This window comes from Podarcis pityusensis (genome assembly GCF_964106645.2).
Source record: "Podarcis pityusensis genome assembly, chromosome: 3".
Taxonomy (NCBI): Eukaryota; Metazoa; Chordata; class Lepidosauria; order Squamata; family Lacertidae; genus Podarcis; species Podarcis pityusensis.
In genome coordinates this window covers 6350507-6364068 of record NC_138026.1, presented here as the reverse complement: position 1 = coordinate 6364068, position 13562 = coordinate 6350507, and the positions used below count along the sequence as shown (strand labels likewise).

The following is a 13562-nucleotide window of genomic DNA, read 5'->3' as shown; positions in this document are numbered from 1 at the left end:
TACACCAGTGCAGACAACTGCTGAGCCCTAGCAGCACCCAGGCATGGCTAAGATCCAGACAGCAAGCGCCTAAGTTGTCCCCAGCTGCTGCAGGGGAACCATCACAAAAGTTTCCAGATAGAAGAGAAGCACTGGCATGTTTAACAGAGCCTCTGGACTTTGCTTTGTCCCAATCCTAGGGCTCAGTTGATACCTCAGTGAGGCAGACTTGCATCAGCTCAGTGTAGCCTGACCACAGTTCTCTTTACGCCTGTTTCATCCCTGTGCTATGAACCATGTGTTCAGAGCAGGTGGACATAGATTTGGCCACAGGAGCTACACATTTCATGCTCCTAGACCAGCAGCAGGTAAAGTTCAAATCCCACTTGTGATGGATCTTGGGCATCCCAATGTCTCAAACTTAGTTCTCTATTAATAAAACAACAAGGTCATCTTCAGGGATTTGTTAGGCATTTCACGTCACATATAGCAGTGTTATACATAAATGACCAATACCAGTTATCTCTTCCTCAAGTGAAATTTTGGTTCACTTGTTCCTTCATTCCTCATATCATGCCAGCTATTTCTGAAGCTATCATATGGAAGCCTACTATGTCTTCGGTTTTCTTTTGTTTTTTTGAACTAACAGTGGAATCAAAACAGCAAAATGTCACCCCTGATACACTCAGGCTTTAAGCACATGCTTAGTTAATTCTCTTGTTTTGAACCACTGTGGTGGGACAATAAGCAGCACAACCTAATTGCAATTCCATGGGATATTTCTGTTTTCATCCTATGTGCGCTCTCTCTCTCTCTCTCTCTCTCTCTCTCACACACACACACACACACACACATTATAAATACATACCCGAAACAATGCCAAAGTAAAATGCTTCAATGATAATAAAATTTACACAATGGTTTAAACAGTTGAAAGACCATCACATACATTATCTTGCAATCCTTACAACAACCTGCAAAGTATGTCAATATCATATCCTCATTTGCAGATGAGGCTAAAGCTCAGAGAGATTGGATAGCCTAAACCACCATACAAAAAAGTCAAACCTGGGACAACTTGCAAGTAAAGACACCTAAATGTATATGTGTATACAAATACAGACACACACAAATAATACACCTATATTTTTGTTTTACAGAAGTGATACTTAACATCTTAAATCATGGGGCAGGAGCTAAAGGTGCTCAGGGACTGTTTGTAGACTGCAGAAGTCTGATTCTCCCTCCCCCATTTTAAGAGCCTGAGAGTCACCGAGAGGGAGGGACTGGCCTTGGGAAGGTTGATGTTGTTGCAGAAAGACAAGTGGATCCCCCAATAAGGAAACTGCAGTGTGTTGTCCAGAACCACAGCACAGAATCCACAGGCTCTCAGGAGCTAGCCAAAATAATTTCAGGGGCTAGATGTGTCACACTGACAGCATTTTGCTGCCAGCAGGCCCATCCCTGTTCAGAAACATCCTGTGTCATTAAAATGCACAAATTACATTTTAGGAAGCTATCCTAAACCGCATCTGTTCCCCCCAGGATATTACATGTTAGTCATACCCACCATTCGTAATTGTTGATAAAATATTATCTATGTTTAAAATCTATTCTCACAGGCTAGAATCATTCACAGGCTCCACCTTGCAAGGTTCTCAGAATGTGACTTCTAATAAAAGTTGATATAAACAAACACATGGAGAATATATACTTCTAGGCCAGTCTAGGAGTCAAAGAAGCAATTGTAGGCAAGGATTGACATCTTATCCAAATGAGGCGAACAAAAAGGAACACAAACTTTGGCTAAAGACGTGCAGGCAGATAATAAGAGATGCAAAAGAAGGATTTGTTAAAAATATAAAAGCCAGCAACAAACAATTCCTTAAATATCAGTAAAAGAAGACTGGCTAGAGAGGCAGTTGGTGCTTTGGATAACAAGATAATCAAAGGAGGAGCATAAACAAATTACAGAGAAGTTGAATGAATCACTGGCATCTGTTTTTACAGTGGAAGATATAGGACAGATCCCTCTGCCTGCACTAACTTTCACAGGAAAGGAGTCTGAGGAATTGAGGCAAATAGTGGTGAAGAGAGAACAAGTGTTAGGCCTTACTGACAAAATAGAAAACGACAAATCACTGGGTCTGGAATGGATAGCATGTGAAATTGCTGATCTTCTAACAAAAATATGTAAATTGCCCCTAAGCTAACCAACCTGGAAACTGGTCAATGTAACACCATTTTTTAAAAAGGGATCACAGGGGATCCTGGAAATTTTAGGCTGGTTAGCTTAGCACAGGGGTCAGCAATCTAAGGCCCGTGGAGGTAGTTTGACCGGCCCACGAGCTGCGCCCCAACTGAGCTGCCTGCTCGTGCCCTGTGCTAAACCAGCGTAGCGCAGTGTGGGGACTCACTTCCGTGACGCCGAAAATCACATCTACGCAGATGCTGAAAATCACAGACGCACAGGCGATCCGGCCCATGGAGGGATCTCCGTGGGACCGATCCGGCCCAGGAAAGATAAACCTTCCTGACCCCTGGCTTAGCATCTGTTCCAGGAAAACTAGTGTCTCACTGAGCATATAGAAGCAGAACTAGGATGGCCTCTGCAAGGGTAAGTTCTTTAAGTGTGTAAACAAGCATATAGAGGTGATCCAGTTGACATTATGTACTTGAGCTTTCAAAAAGCTTTTGACAAACTACCTTAGCAAAGACTCCCAAAGATGCTTAGTAGTCATGCATTTAGAAAAGAGGCCCTTTTGTAGATCAGGAACTGGTTAAGTAAGAGGAAGCAGAGAGGAGGAATAAATGGTCGGTTCTCCCAAGGGATTAATGTGGAAAGTGGAGTCCCCCAACAGTTGGTATTGTGATCTATACTCTTTAACTTGTTCATAAATAAACTAGAACTAGGGGTGTGCAGTGAGATAGCCACATCTACTGATGATATACATTTTTTCAGGGTGGTTAAAACAAAAATAGATTGTGAGGAACTGCAAAAGGATCCCTCCAAACTGAGTGAACGGGAAAGGAAATGGCAAATGCAATTCAATGTAAGCAGTTCAAAATGATGTACATTGAGTTTTGAAAATGGCGATGTAGGTGAAACCACTGTGCCGCTTGGGCTTGCCGATCAAAAGGTCAGCGGTTTGAATCCCTGCAACGGGGTGAGCTCCCGTTGCTCAGTCCCTGCTCCTGCCAACTTAGCAGTTCAAAAGCACACAGTGCAAGTAGATAAATAGGTACCGCTCCGGCGGGAAGGTAAACGGCTTTTCCGTGCGCTGCTCTGGTTTCACCAGAAGCGGCTTAGTCATGCTGGCCACATGACCTGGAAAAACTGTCTGCGGAAGCGGACAAATGCCGGCTCCCTCGTCCTGCAAAGCGAGGTGAGTGCAGCAACCTTAGAGTCGTTCGTGACTGGACTTAATTGTCAGGGGTCCCTTTACCTTTACCTAAATTTCACATATATGCTCATGGGGTCAACTGACAGTGACCAATAAGGAATGAGACTTGGTACTGTAGTGGATAGATCAATGAAGGTGTTGACCTAGTGTACAATAGCTGTCAAATTCCAGGTTAGAGATCATCAGGAAAGGGGTTGAAAATGCAGCTGTGACTATCACAATGCCATTAAGCAAATCTTTGAATACTGTGTACAGTTCTGGTCACCTCACCTCAAAAACTGTATCAAAGAACTGGGAAAGTCTCGGAAAGTGGCAATCAAAATGACTGAGGCGATGAATCGACTCTCCTAAGTGGGAAGGTTACTGCAGTTGGGGCTTTTTCTTTTAGAGAAAAGGCAAGAAAGGAGAAATGAAAGAGGTATATAAAATTATGCAGGATGTGGAGAAAGTGGGAAGAAAAACACTTGTCTTCCTCTCACATAACACTAGAACTTGGGAACCCAATGAAGCCTTATATTGGAAGATTCAGGACAGATTAAAGAAAGTACTTTTTTACACAGCTCATAGTCTATGGAATTCCCCCCACAGGTGGTTGGCCACCATCTTGAATAGCTTTAGAAGAGGATTTGACTAATTCATGGAAGAATTATATGGAAGACAAGGCTACTAGCCACAGTGGGCATGCTTTACCTCCACTGACAAAGGCAGTAAGCCTCTGAACCAGTTGCTGAGAATTGCAAGTTGGAGAGAGTGCTGTCCGACTGAGGCCAGGGACAATGGGACTTGTAGTCCAACAACATCTGGAGAGGGCCACAAGCTGGCCACCCCTGCTTTAGACTTTCAGCAGCATAGTTTAAATATCCTTGTGTCATTCATACTGTAGCCACATGTTCCTACTATGGTCATGATTCAACCAAAGTTAACTAACCTCCACTGAGTTCAGTGAAATAGATTTTAGTATGCAATTAGTTCTTGATTTAAAATAAAGGGGAGGTAAATGTAGCTTCACCTCATCTGGATTGGGTCCAATTTTGAGGCCCACAGGCAAGCAAACCAAATACTTTTCTCATAATATCATAAGTATACACCCCCCCTAGTTTATCTTATTTGCTAAATTGCATACAAGATTGAAGGACAAATGCACAGAGGCAATATACATTAGTAAATCTGCATCAAGTTTGCTTTCATATTCTGATGTCCCTATTAGTGATTAATACATATATATATATTCTAATTATTTGAGAATATTTAAACATGGTATTATAAAAATATATCAGGACGTGCAATTAAATATACAAAGCATTCTGTGTTTTTCATTATTCAACACATTTAAAAGGCTACAACAAATGGATCTCCCATGACTGCTGTAAGGTCACAGAAATTGATAACCCTTACAAGCTATATTATGGGAGTCTGCCTGTGTCTCACAGATAGTGCACTTTGTGAATTAATCCTCTGAAGGCAAATATATTGTAAGTAGCTTGTTATCTCCAAAGTACTAAATTGAAGAATACATGGGATTATATTGACAGAAATTACATTTTCTGTAATGGGGTTTAATATATCTGAAACGTCTCCCATCGGTCCCTAGTCACACTCTGACAGAGAAAGGTTGGCTAATGCAGGTGCAGTAAGGCATCAAAACCAAATTTATTCACTAAAATGGATTAGGCCATGTAATTAAAGCTTCAGCAATATTAATCTCTGACACTTACTGAATAATATAAAATACTTTTGTCTAGAAACTGGCCCTCTCCCATTTCTCCTCTCCCCTACCCCACCAGGCTTTGAGCTTGCTGTGGACATTTTCTGGATATTACTTCAAAGAGGATAAGGTTTCCACATCGTAAACACTAATCAAAAAATATTAGGACAATTAATTAGATACACTTAATTTTACACTGCATTAGATTTCAGTATGCTTCAGATATAAGCCTTGTTCTGGTATACTGTGTGAAACCTGCATTTCTACGCAAAACATATGGCAATACATTAAATCATTTTTTTTAAAATGGTGATCTTTTTGCTAACTTAGGACCCATGTAATCAGAAACAGCAAAAGCTTAATATTTTTAAGGAGACTTTTTTCTTTCTTTCTCCCAAAGCAAGATTTGGGGCAGATTTGTTTCAGGTTGTTCCCTTTTATGCTGTAAAGCAATTTTAGAACCAGCTTTCTCAGATCATGGGTGTGGTCCCATGCTCAGTTTGCTTAACTTACATTGACTTTAATGGGATTTAAACAGCTTGTATGCTGTGTCGCAAGAGCCGTTAACACACCTTAATACAAATCAAGCCAGAATGAACCGATGACTATAGAAGAACTATAATAATGGTTAATTTATTTGTAATTTCCTAGCAATAGAGAAATTGACTGCTTGAAAGGTGAACTAAAATAGATCCATTCTAGCCAGGCAGCAGGCGCCACACAAATAGTTATGCATTGAAATCTAACTATTTCCCAAGTTATGAGAAAGCAAATATCTGTAATCCTGAAGGAGTAGAAGAACCCTGAAGGAGTAAAATAACTAGTTCCCCTAGCTGAAAACATCACTGAGGCGATGCTGGTTTTGTACCCATAAACTAGCAAAGAAATGTAGGCTACTGCATCATCTCAATGCAAACCATTAGCTGCAGGCTGCCAGAGGCTGGAATACTGATTGTGTGCAAACATTAAAGCACAATTACTTACCAATTGTTCACTTGAAGTATTGTGAGCCCCGTGTCTTGTGCCAACTGCTTTTTCTGTTCTTCTGAAGGGTAAGGATGCTGTAAGATACCAAAGTATATGTACATAAATATTATATATACATACATTAAACGATAATTTTATCAGCTATCTTAGTTGAATCGTAAAAGTGCAGTATCTATAATTAAAGACAAAAATGCTGAGGTGTGTCACTCTCATAATTATTAATGGGCTACTACATCATATAATTAATGGCAGTAAAAGACAAGCCAATTATAATGATTAGTGAAGTGTAGAAAGAGCTGCTTAGGATACAAGCAAGTACTTTTGACACTGAGGGAGGGTAGTTGCAACAGTAGCACAAAGTTCCAAGTCTTGTTTGACAGAATTACATACGTTATCATTTTCTGTATTTTGCACAATACTTGTTAAAAATATATCCAACAGTCCATACTCTGATTTTATGCCAATATGAGGCCTGCATCTTACTGGCAAACATTAACTTTGCTTATGAATTTTGTTCTAATGAACCAACCCAGCTACGAACTTTTGATCAAAATACTTGTGTTTTATGCACTTAAAGTGTTAAGCTCAATTGTAGTCAAGAACAAGTGCAATCATCAGCTCAGAAATTCAACTTCTGCTGTGAGGATTTCAGCTTTTAGTTTAGAAAATGCTCTCTCATCACATTATTTTACTTCTGCATAGCTTTATGCCATATTTATGCATGGGGCTATTAATCCTTTGATCAAACTGGGACTCCTAAACAGGGGTTCATGGATCACCAGTGGTTCCGCATTGTGTCTGTGGGTTTGTGGTTGACAATGGGAGATGGCATATCCTTCATAATAAGTATGCATATTTATTTTATATATTTTATTGCTGCTTTCATTTCTTATATGTAACTGAAATAGCAATGCATAAAATGATACACATACATACATACATAGAAATGCAATTAAAACTATACAGCATCTAGCACAGTGCATTACAACAACAGGCAGAAAATTCTTTAAATGGTCTCGCAAGACCCTTATCAATTTTGAAGGGATGCATTGAGTTGGGGTCCACTGTACTAAAATATTTCTGGACTTTCAGTATAAACACCACTACGCCAGGAGGCTCTCAGAATCAATAATGACCAATCTATTCTGGCCCACTTCATTAAAAACAGGAATTCAGCTCACTGTAATTTAGAATGCTATTCACTGTAATCTTAATTCACATAATTTGCAAGACTTTCAAAATAAAATTAGATAATGATTGGGAGCTTTCTTCATGTATTTTCCCCAAAATAAATCAATATTGTGGGTCCCATAAACATTTCAAATATTATTTGTTCCATTACTGCTCCATATTATTTGTTCCATATTACTATCCCAAGTAATTTTTTGGTGTTGCCATGGCTGTGATAATCAGTGCAGTGTGTGTCCATGTACTTCTGCTTCATATCACACATAATACATTTCTCCACATCATCCTGGGGTCACATACCTGGAAACAGTTTGCATGAAGTGAAGTTGGGAAAGTGAAAACGACAATGTGAAGCAAGTGGCAACAATACCCCTGTGCAGCCACATGGCAGGCATCAGCAGTGAACTGAGTAAAAAAACATTTGCTGGGGCCTAAGGACTGCTGTACGAGCCACTATAGAGCCCCACTAACACCTTCCCTGTTACTGCACACATGTGAAGTGATCACATGTTATTGCACAAATGTGAAGTGATCTCCCATACCCATTAGCCAGCCTTTGGTTCAACACATGCAGGTATAGTTTCCATAAATATATATTAAATCAGATTCATTGCCCTGGAAGCCCCTTTCCCTAACCTGCATCCGTTACACACTGGGAAGAGAAAGCGTATTATTCTTTCTCAAGGGCTTCTTCTTTTCCACGCATCCATGAACAAAATGAAGATAGGAGAGCCCACAGATAGCCTCTTGCCCAAGGGCCCACAAAATCCTGAACAACTTCTGCTTTGGAATTTACTTCCAAGACAAATCCAAAGCCTAGTAAAGATAATGTTGCAATGTGAGAGAATTGATGTGGAATCAACTAATAAGAATATACCAGACTGGGGAGGTGCTCTTAAACTAGACTTTAGCGTTTGACAAAATTAGAAAGTTATTCGCAAATGATTTTTTTATAAAACCCTCAATTTCAAGTACCATTGTAACTTAACTAACACTTTTAACATCAACTAAACATGCTGAGAAATTTTTGCTTTTATATTTTACAGAAAGAATGAAAGAATGTGGACATTTTGGCACTTTTCACTGTGTTTATGCCTGTTCTGACTCTACAATTACAAACAAGTGGCCAGTTACAAACAAGTGGTCTTGTGCTATATCCACCATACACAGTGGTGCCCCGCAAGACGAATGCCTCGCAAGACGAAAAACCTGCTAGACGAAAGGGTTTTCCGTTTTTCGATGCGCTTCGCAGGACGAATTTCCCTATGGGCTTGCTTCGCAAGACAAAAATGTCTTGCGAGTCTTGAATTTTTTTCGCTCCCCCCCTTTTTCTAAGCCGCTAAGCCGCTAATAGCCTTTTAGCCGCTAAACCGCTAATAGCGCTAATCCGCTAAGCCGCTAATAGGGTTGCTTCGCAAGACGAAAAAACCGCTAGACGAAGAGACTCGCGGAACGGATTAATTTCGTCTTGCGAGGCACCACTGCATTTTGGTAGATCATTTTATAAAATGAACCTTTGAAACATTTTAATTCTGGACATTCAAATAGCGAGGGGCCTTTGTCCTAATTATACCTATGATTGCAAAGACCTACATATTAGGTGCACAACAAGGTAGATCTGGTGGTATTTACTCTGCACTATGAGGGTTGAGATCCTCCATCTACCCTGTCTGTCAGTTACAATGGCTTTCTAACACCTTATCTGGGGATGTGCCAACATAGTTGACTGAGAAATGCCTAAGACTGTATTCTTGTGAGTTGGTTCTCGGACTCTCTTCTATCAGGATCCGTTGTCTCTACCTACTTCTGTTCTGTAAAACACTTAGCATAATATGGCAGGTAATGGACTCTGCTTCTAGCACAGCAGGAATAATCCCTCCAGCTAGATCAATGCAATGCTTCGATATGAGTTGCTAGGTTGTAGCCTTGCCAGATTGTGATGTTACACACTGTACTATCACTCTAGTCAGGGAAGGGCCATAGGTCAGTGGCAGAACATTTGCCGTGCATGCAAAAGGTCCCAGATTCAATAATCAGTATTCCCTAGCTAAGACTGGGAGGCATTCCTGCCTAAAGCCTAGAAACCCACTGCCAGCCAGTGTAGGCAGTACTGAGCTGACTGGATATATTGCGGGTTCCTGTGTTCCTAGACATTGTGCCTTTTCTGATAATTTATGTAGGGATATAGTAGCTCTCAGAATTGTTTTTCACAACAAATTACCCTAAGTAACCTCTAATGTTGTTTTCAAATGCTTGCTGTTCAGTTTGTTTACCATTTTGTTTACTTAGGTTTAACTCTTTATTACCTCGATGTAACAACGAACACTATTTCTCTTTCTTATTTTGCTTTATACCTTGCATGTGATCTGACTTTACGTAACCAAGCAAGCTGTGCCTAATTCTATGCAGGAGCAAGAATTTTTAGCACAGCCTCGAGCTATGGGGATTGAGAAGTCTGTCGCCAATAAGCAATTTTCAATTGTTCTGGACTTTTAACAAATAGACAAGAACAGATAAAATTAGCCATTAGAATAATACAGCTACTGTAGAAATAAAAATAAAAAAACCAATTACCAGAAGCATCTGAAAAAAATATGTTAAACTATGGTATATTTATGGTCATCTGATTCTTCAGCCCCACCCCCACCCCCTCTGGTTATTGGCTTAGTGTAGCAAAAAAATGTTCAGTTTCATGAAAAACCTATAATTGCTATAATCACATGAAAGCCATGACTTCATGTAGATAATCTCTCCCAGAAAAAGTTCACAATGAGGTTGAGTTGAAAAGAATTACAGTATGTTTCAAATACCTGAAAAATTATGAATCTCCATTATAAGCTTTCTGCAGATAGCATGAATGATTCCTTATAAACTAAGAATAAGAAACAAACAAACAAACAAACAACAACAACAACAAGCACCATGGCAAAGAATCAACTTGCCACAGGCTAGGCTGCTGTAAAAACATTCAAAACCTTCTTATATTTCCACCCATGAGGCTAGTAAGGCACATGCTACAGGCAATAGCAGACAGAGCATTGCAACAGAGGAAAGAGTAAGAACCTGATAACTGTCATTTTAATAAAATAGGAAATTCATTTTCCACAATTGCTGACAATTCTCTTTTAATCTTTTTAGCAATAACCACTATCTTTCCACAGCAGCATCTCATACATTTTTTTAAAGAACAAAAAAGAAACCTTGAAAACCAGTCAATAATTAACATAAGCACTGATTTCGGCTAAGAAGTATACTTATCACCAAGATCACTTGGGGATATGAAAAGAGATTGGGCCACTGCTCGATAAGCAGTGACTTGAGATCTTTACTTTTGTTGTGTACATTAGCCTCATACCATTATCTCTTAAAAGCTTAATTATTTGCACACAATTGATCAAGATGGGAATTTGAGAAAGGATATGTTCAAGCCTCTGGGAAAGCTGTAACACATTAGGAGAGCAAACAAAATTACCTTTAGATCTTACAATAAGAATTAACGATTAGGACCACATATAGGGCAGAGCAGTAGCCTGAGCTATTCTTTCTGGAGTGTTTTCCATTTGATCTGCATTAACACCTCCAAATGAGTGAAAGCCATAAAACAGTGATTATGTATGGTGAGGCTTATGCTCCCTTCCTAGAATCAATCCAGCACACATTTATATTGAAGGAATGCAGCTTACCTTTCATAGCTAGGGTCAAAGGGGGATGGGAAGAGGCTCAGATTGCAGGTAGGCATATGAGCAAATTCAGACCAACCAGCCTTGCAATAGGATTTTGACACAAGATCTATTGTTTTACAAAGCTCTTGCATGTTTATAAGGGCTGTAGTTAGCAGCAATATGCTGCTGCTACTATACCAAACAATAAATTCAACAAACAACAAACGTATTCTTCAACCTTATAAAGATAAATCCAATGTGTGGATTGCTTGATACCATTAACGTGTTTTAGAATGCATCATATTCAATTGCTACATTCAAGAAGACTAAAAGAATACTAAAGATGTTCTCAGGGTCGTACGACACATAATGTACAAACAACTGTTAACTGTATTCAAATGGCCCCTTTTGAAGAGTAAAAGCTGATTTTGCTGATTGTAGGCATTATTATCCCCTTTATTGCAGAAAGGGAAATAAAACTGATAACTACTAGCCTCCAATACACTTAGTGAGGTCATGGCAGAGGCAAGATTCAAAAAGAGGATTTTCCAGAAAAGAAAGCCATCACAGCTCACCTCAATATTCTACTTGAATATTCTACTGACTGCTATTAAGTTTTCCAATTATCTTAACCATGGCTAACATATCGAGAGCATCTTCTTTTTCCTGGATGAATTCACTGTCCCTTCCCTTTACAGGTAGGTAGCTGTGTTGGTCTGCCGTAGTCAAAACAAAATAAAAAAAATTCCTTCCAGTAGCACCTTAGAGACCAACTAAGTTTGTTATTGGTATGAGCTTTCGTGTGCCTGCACAATTCTTCAGATACACTGAAACAGAAGTCACCAGACCCTTATATATAGTGAGAGGGTGGGGAGGGGTATTACTCAGAAGGGTGGTGGGAATGGGTGATTGGCTGATAGGTGTGGTAAACCTGTTGACGACTGTTAACAACTGCAATTGGTCTTAGAGGAAAAAGCAAGGGGTGAGATGGCTAAAAATAGCTTTATGATGTATAATGAGATAAGAATCCAATGTCTCTATTCAGACCAGGTCTCTCCATGGTTTTAAGTTTGGTAATAAGTTGCAATTCAGCAACTTCTCTTTCCAGTCTATTTCTGAAATTCTTTTGTAATATGACAGCTACTTTGATATCTTGTATAGAATGTCCTGGGAGATTGAAGTGTTCTCCTACTGGTTTCTCTGTCTTGTGATTCCTGATGTCAGATTCCTGATGTCCCTTCCCTGTTCAACATTAATCATGGTGCAGTGCTGTGTCTGTACTATGCTGGTCTGTCTTCAGAGACTAATGGAATTCGAGCGATTCTTGGGAGATTGTCCCACTGATGTCACCATGATGTCAGGTGACCAAACTTCAAAGACAAGACTGGGGGGGCCCTCTTGAGTGGAACCAATCCTAGTGGGTCTTGCATTTAATGAATTTTTAAAAAGGAGTTTAATACAAACTCCCACCTGCCAAGGAACTAGCAGAAGCACACCATAATACTCCTAATTGTTGCTTTACAGCCATGTATTTACTTGCCCCACAACTGATATCAAATCTTTGGGTGACAAGGGAGGCAAAGGCTACAGGACTGCAGAGAGAAGCTAAATGAATTCTTCACATCCGTCTTCACAGTGAAGGATGTAGGAAAAATCACTCTGCCTGAGCTAACTTTCTTAGGAGGTATGAGGAACTGAAGCAAAAAGTGATGAAAGAAGATGAGGTTCAAGGCATTACTGACAAATTTAAAACTGGAAAAAATTACTGGATCCCTCAAAGAGTTCTTAAATAACTGAAATGTAAAATTGCTGAAATTTCAACAAAAATATGTAACTTGTCCCTAAGGTCACCCTCCATACATGAGGATTGCAAAATGATTAATTTAACACATTTTTTTAGAAAAGGGATCCAGGGAGAATTGAGATAATTACAGCCTGATTATATTAATGTATGTTGGAAAGCAATATTAAAGATACCAACTGCAATTTGAATCTTAGGGACAAATTCAGATACCCTTTTCCCCAAGTGCCAACAAATGAGGTGCAATAGATTGCTATAGAAGAGAAAGCCTTTTTAGTGGTGGCACCCCAGAGTTTTCATTATAGTTGTACGCCATCCCAATATCTCTGTTATATAGTGTCCTATAAATACTGTAAATAAATATTCATTCAGCCTTTAAAGAAACAAACATAACATAACATAACATAACATAACATAACATAACATAACATAACAACAACATAACAACAATGGCCAACATTTAACCAGATTTTGAAAAACTGAGGTAATCCTTCCCTCCTCCCATGCAAATTTCCCCCTTCCTTCCCTTTTCCATGTTAGCTATACAGGCAACAACCAATTTACACATGGCAAAAACAGTCCTAAAAGAGCCCAGAAAGGGCATAAAAAGGTCCAAAAGCAGAACCTGGCAATACCACAAGCCTTACACTGACCATTGAGGCCTATGGAGAGTTGGAGTTTGAGCAAAGGGGTTTGGAGGGAGCGAGCGATTGTTGTGAAGTTCAGTGGAGTTTGGTGTCTTGTAATACTGCTGGGTTTTTTAAAGGGGTTTCCAAGGGCTTCCTGAGGTGTAGAGGGTGTTTGCAAGCTTTTCCAATGGTGTCTGAAATATACAC

At 39.5% G+C, this 13562-nt stretch overlaps 1 protein-coding gene across 4 annotated transcripts in view; it reads right to left on the bottom strand.

Moving 5' to 3' along the window:
- The window catches only part of MEIS1 (Meis homeobox 1), a 147710-nt gene that overhangs the window by 26844 nt on the left and 107304 nt on the right, over positions 1–13562 (bottom strand). For all 4 annotated transcript variants that reach the window (XM_080999182.1, XM_080999184.1, XM_080999181.1 and 1 more), the window contains one exon: positions 6073–6149. In XM_080999182.1, coding sequence (XP_080855308.1) covers positions 6073–6149 — 77 coding nt within the window. The remainder of the gene's footprint in view (positions 1–6072; positions 6150–13562) is intronic.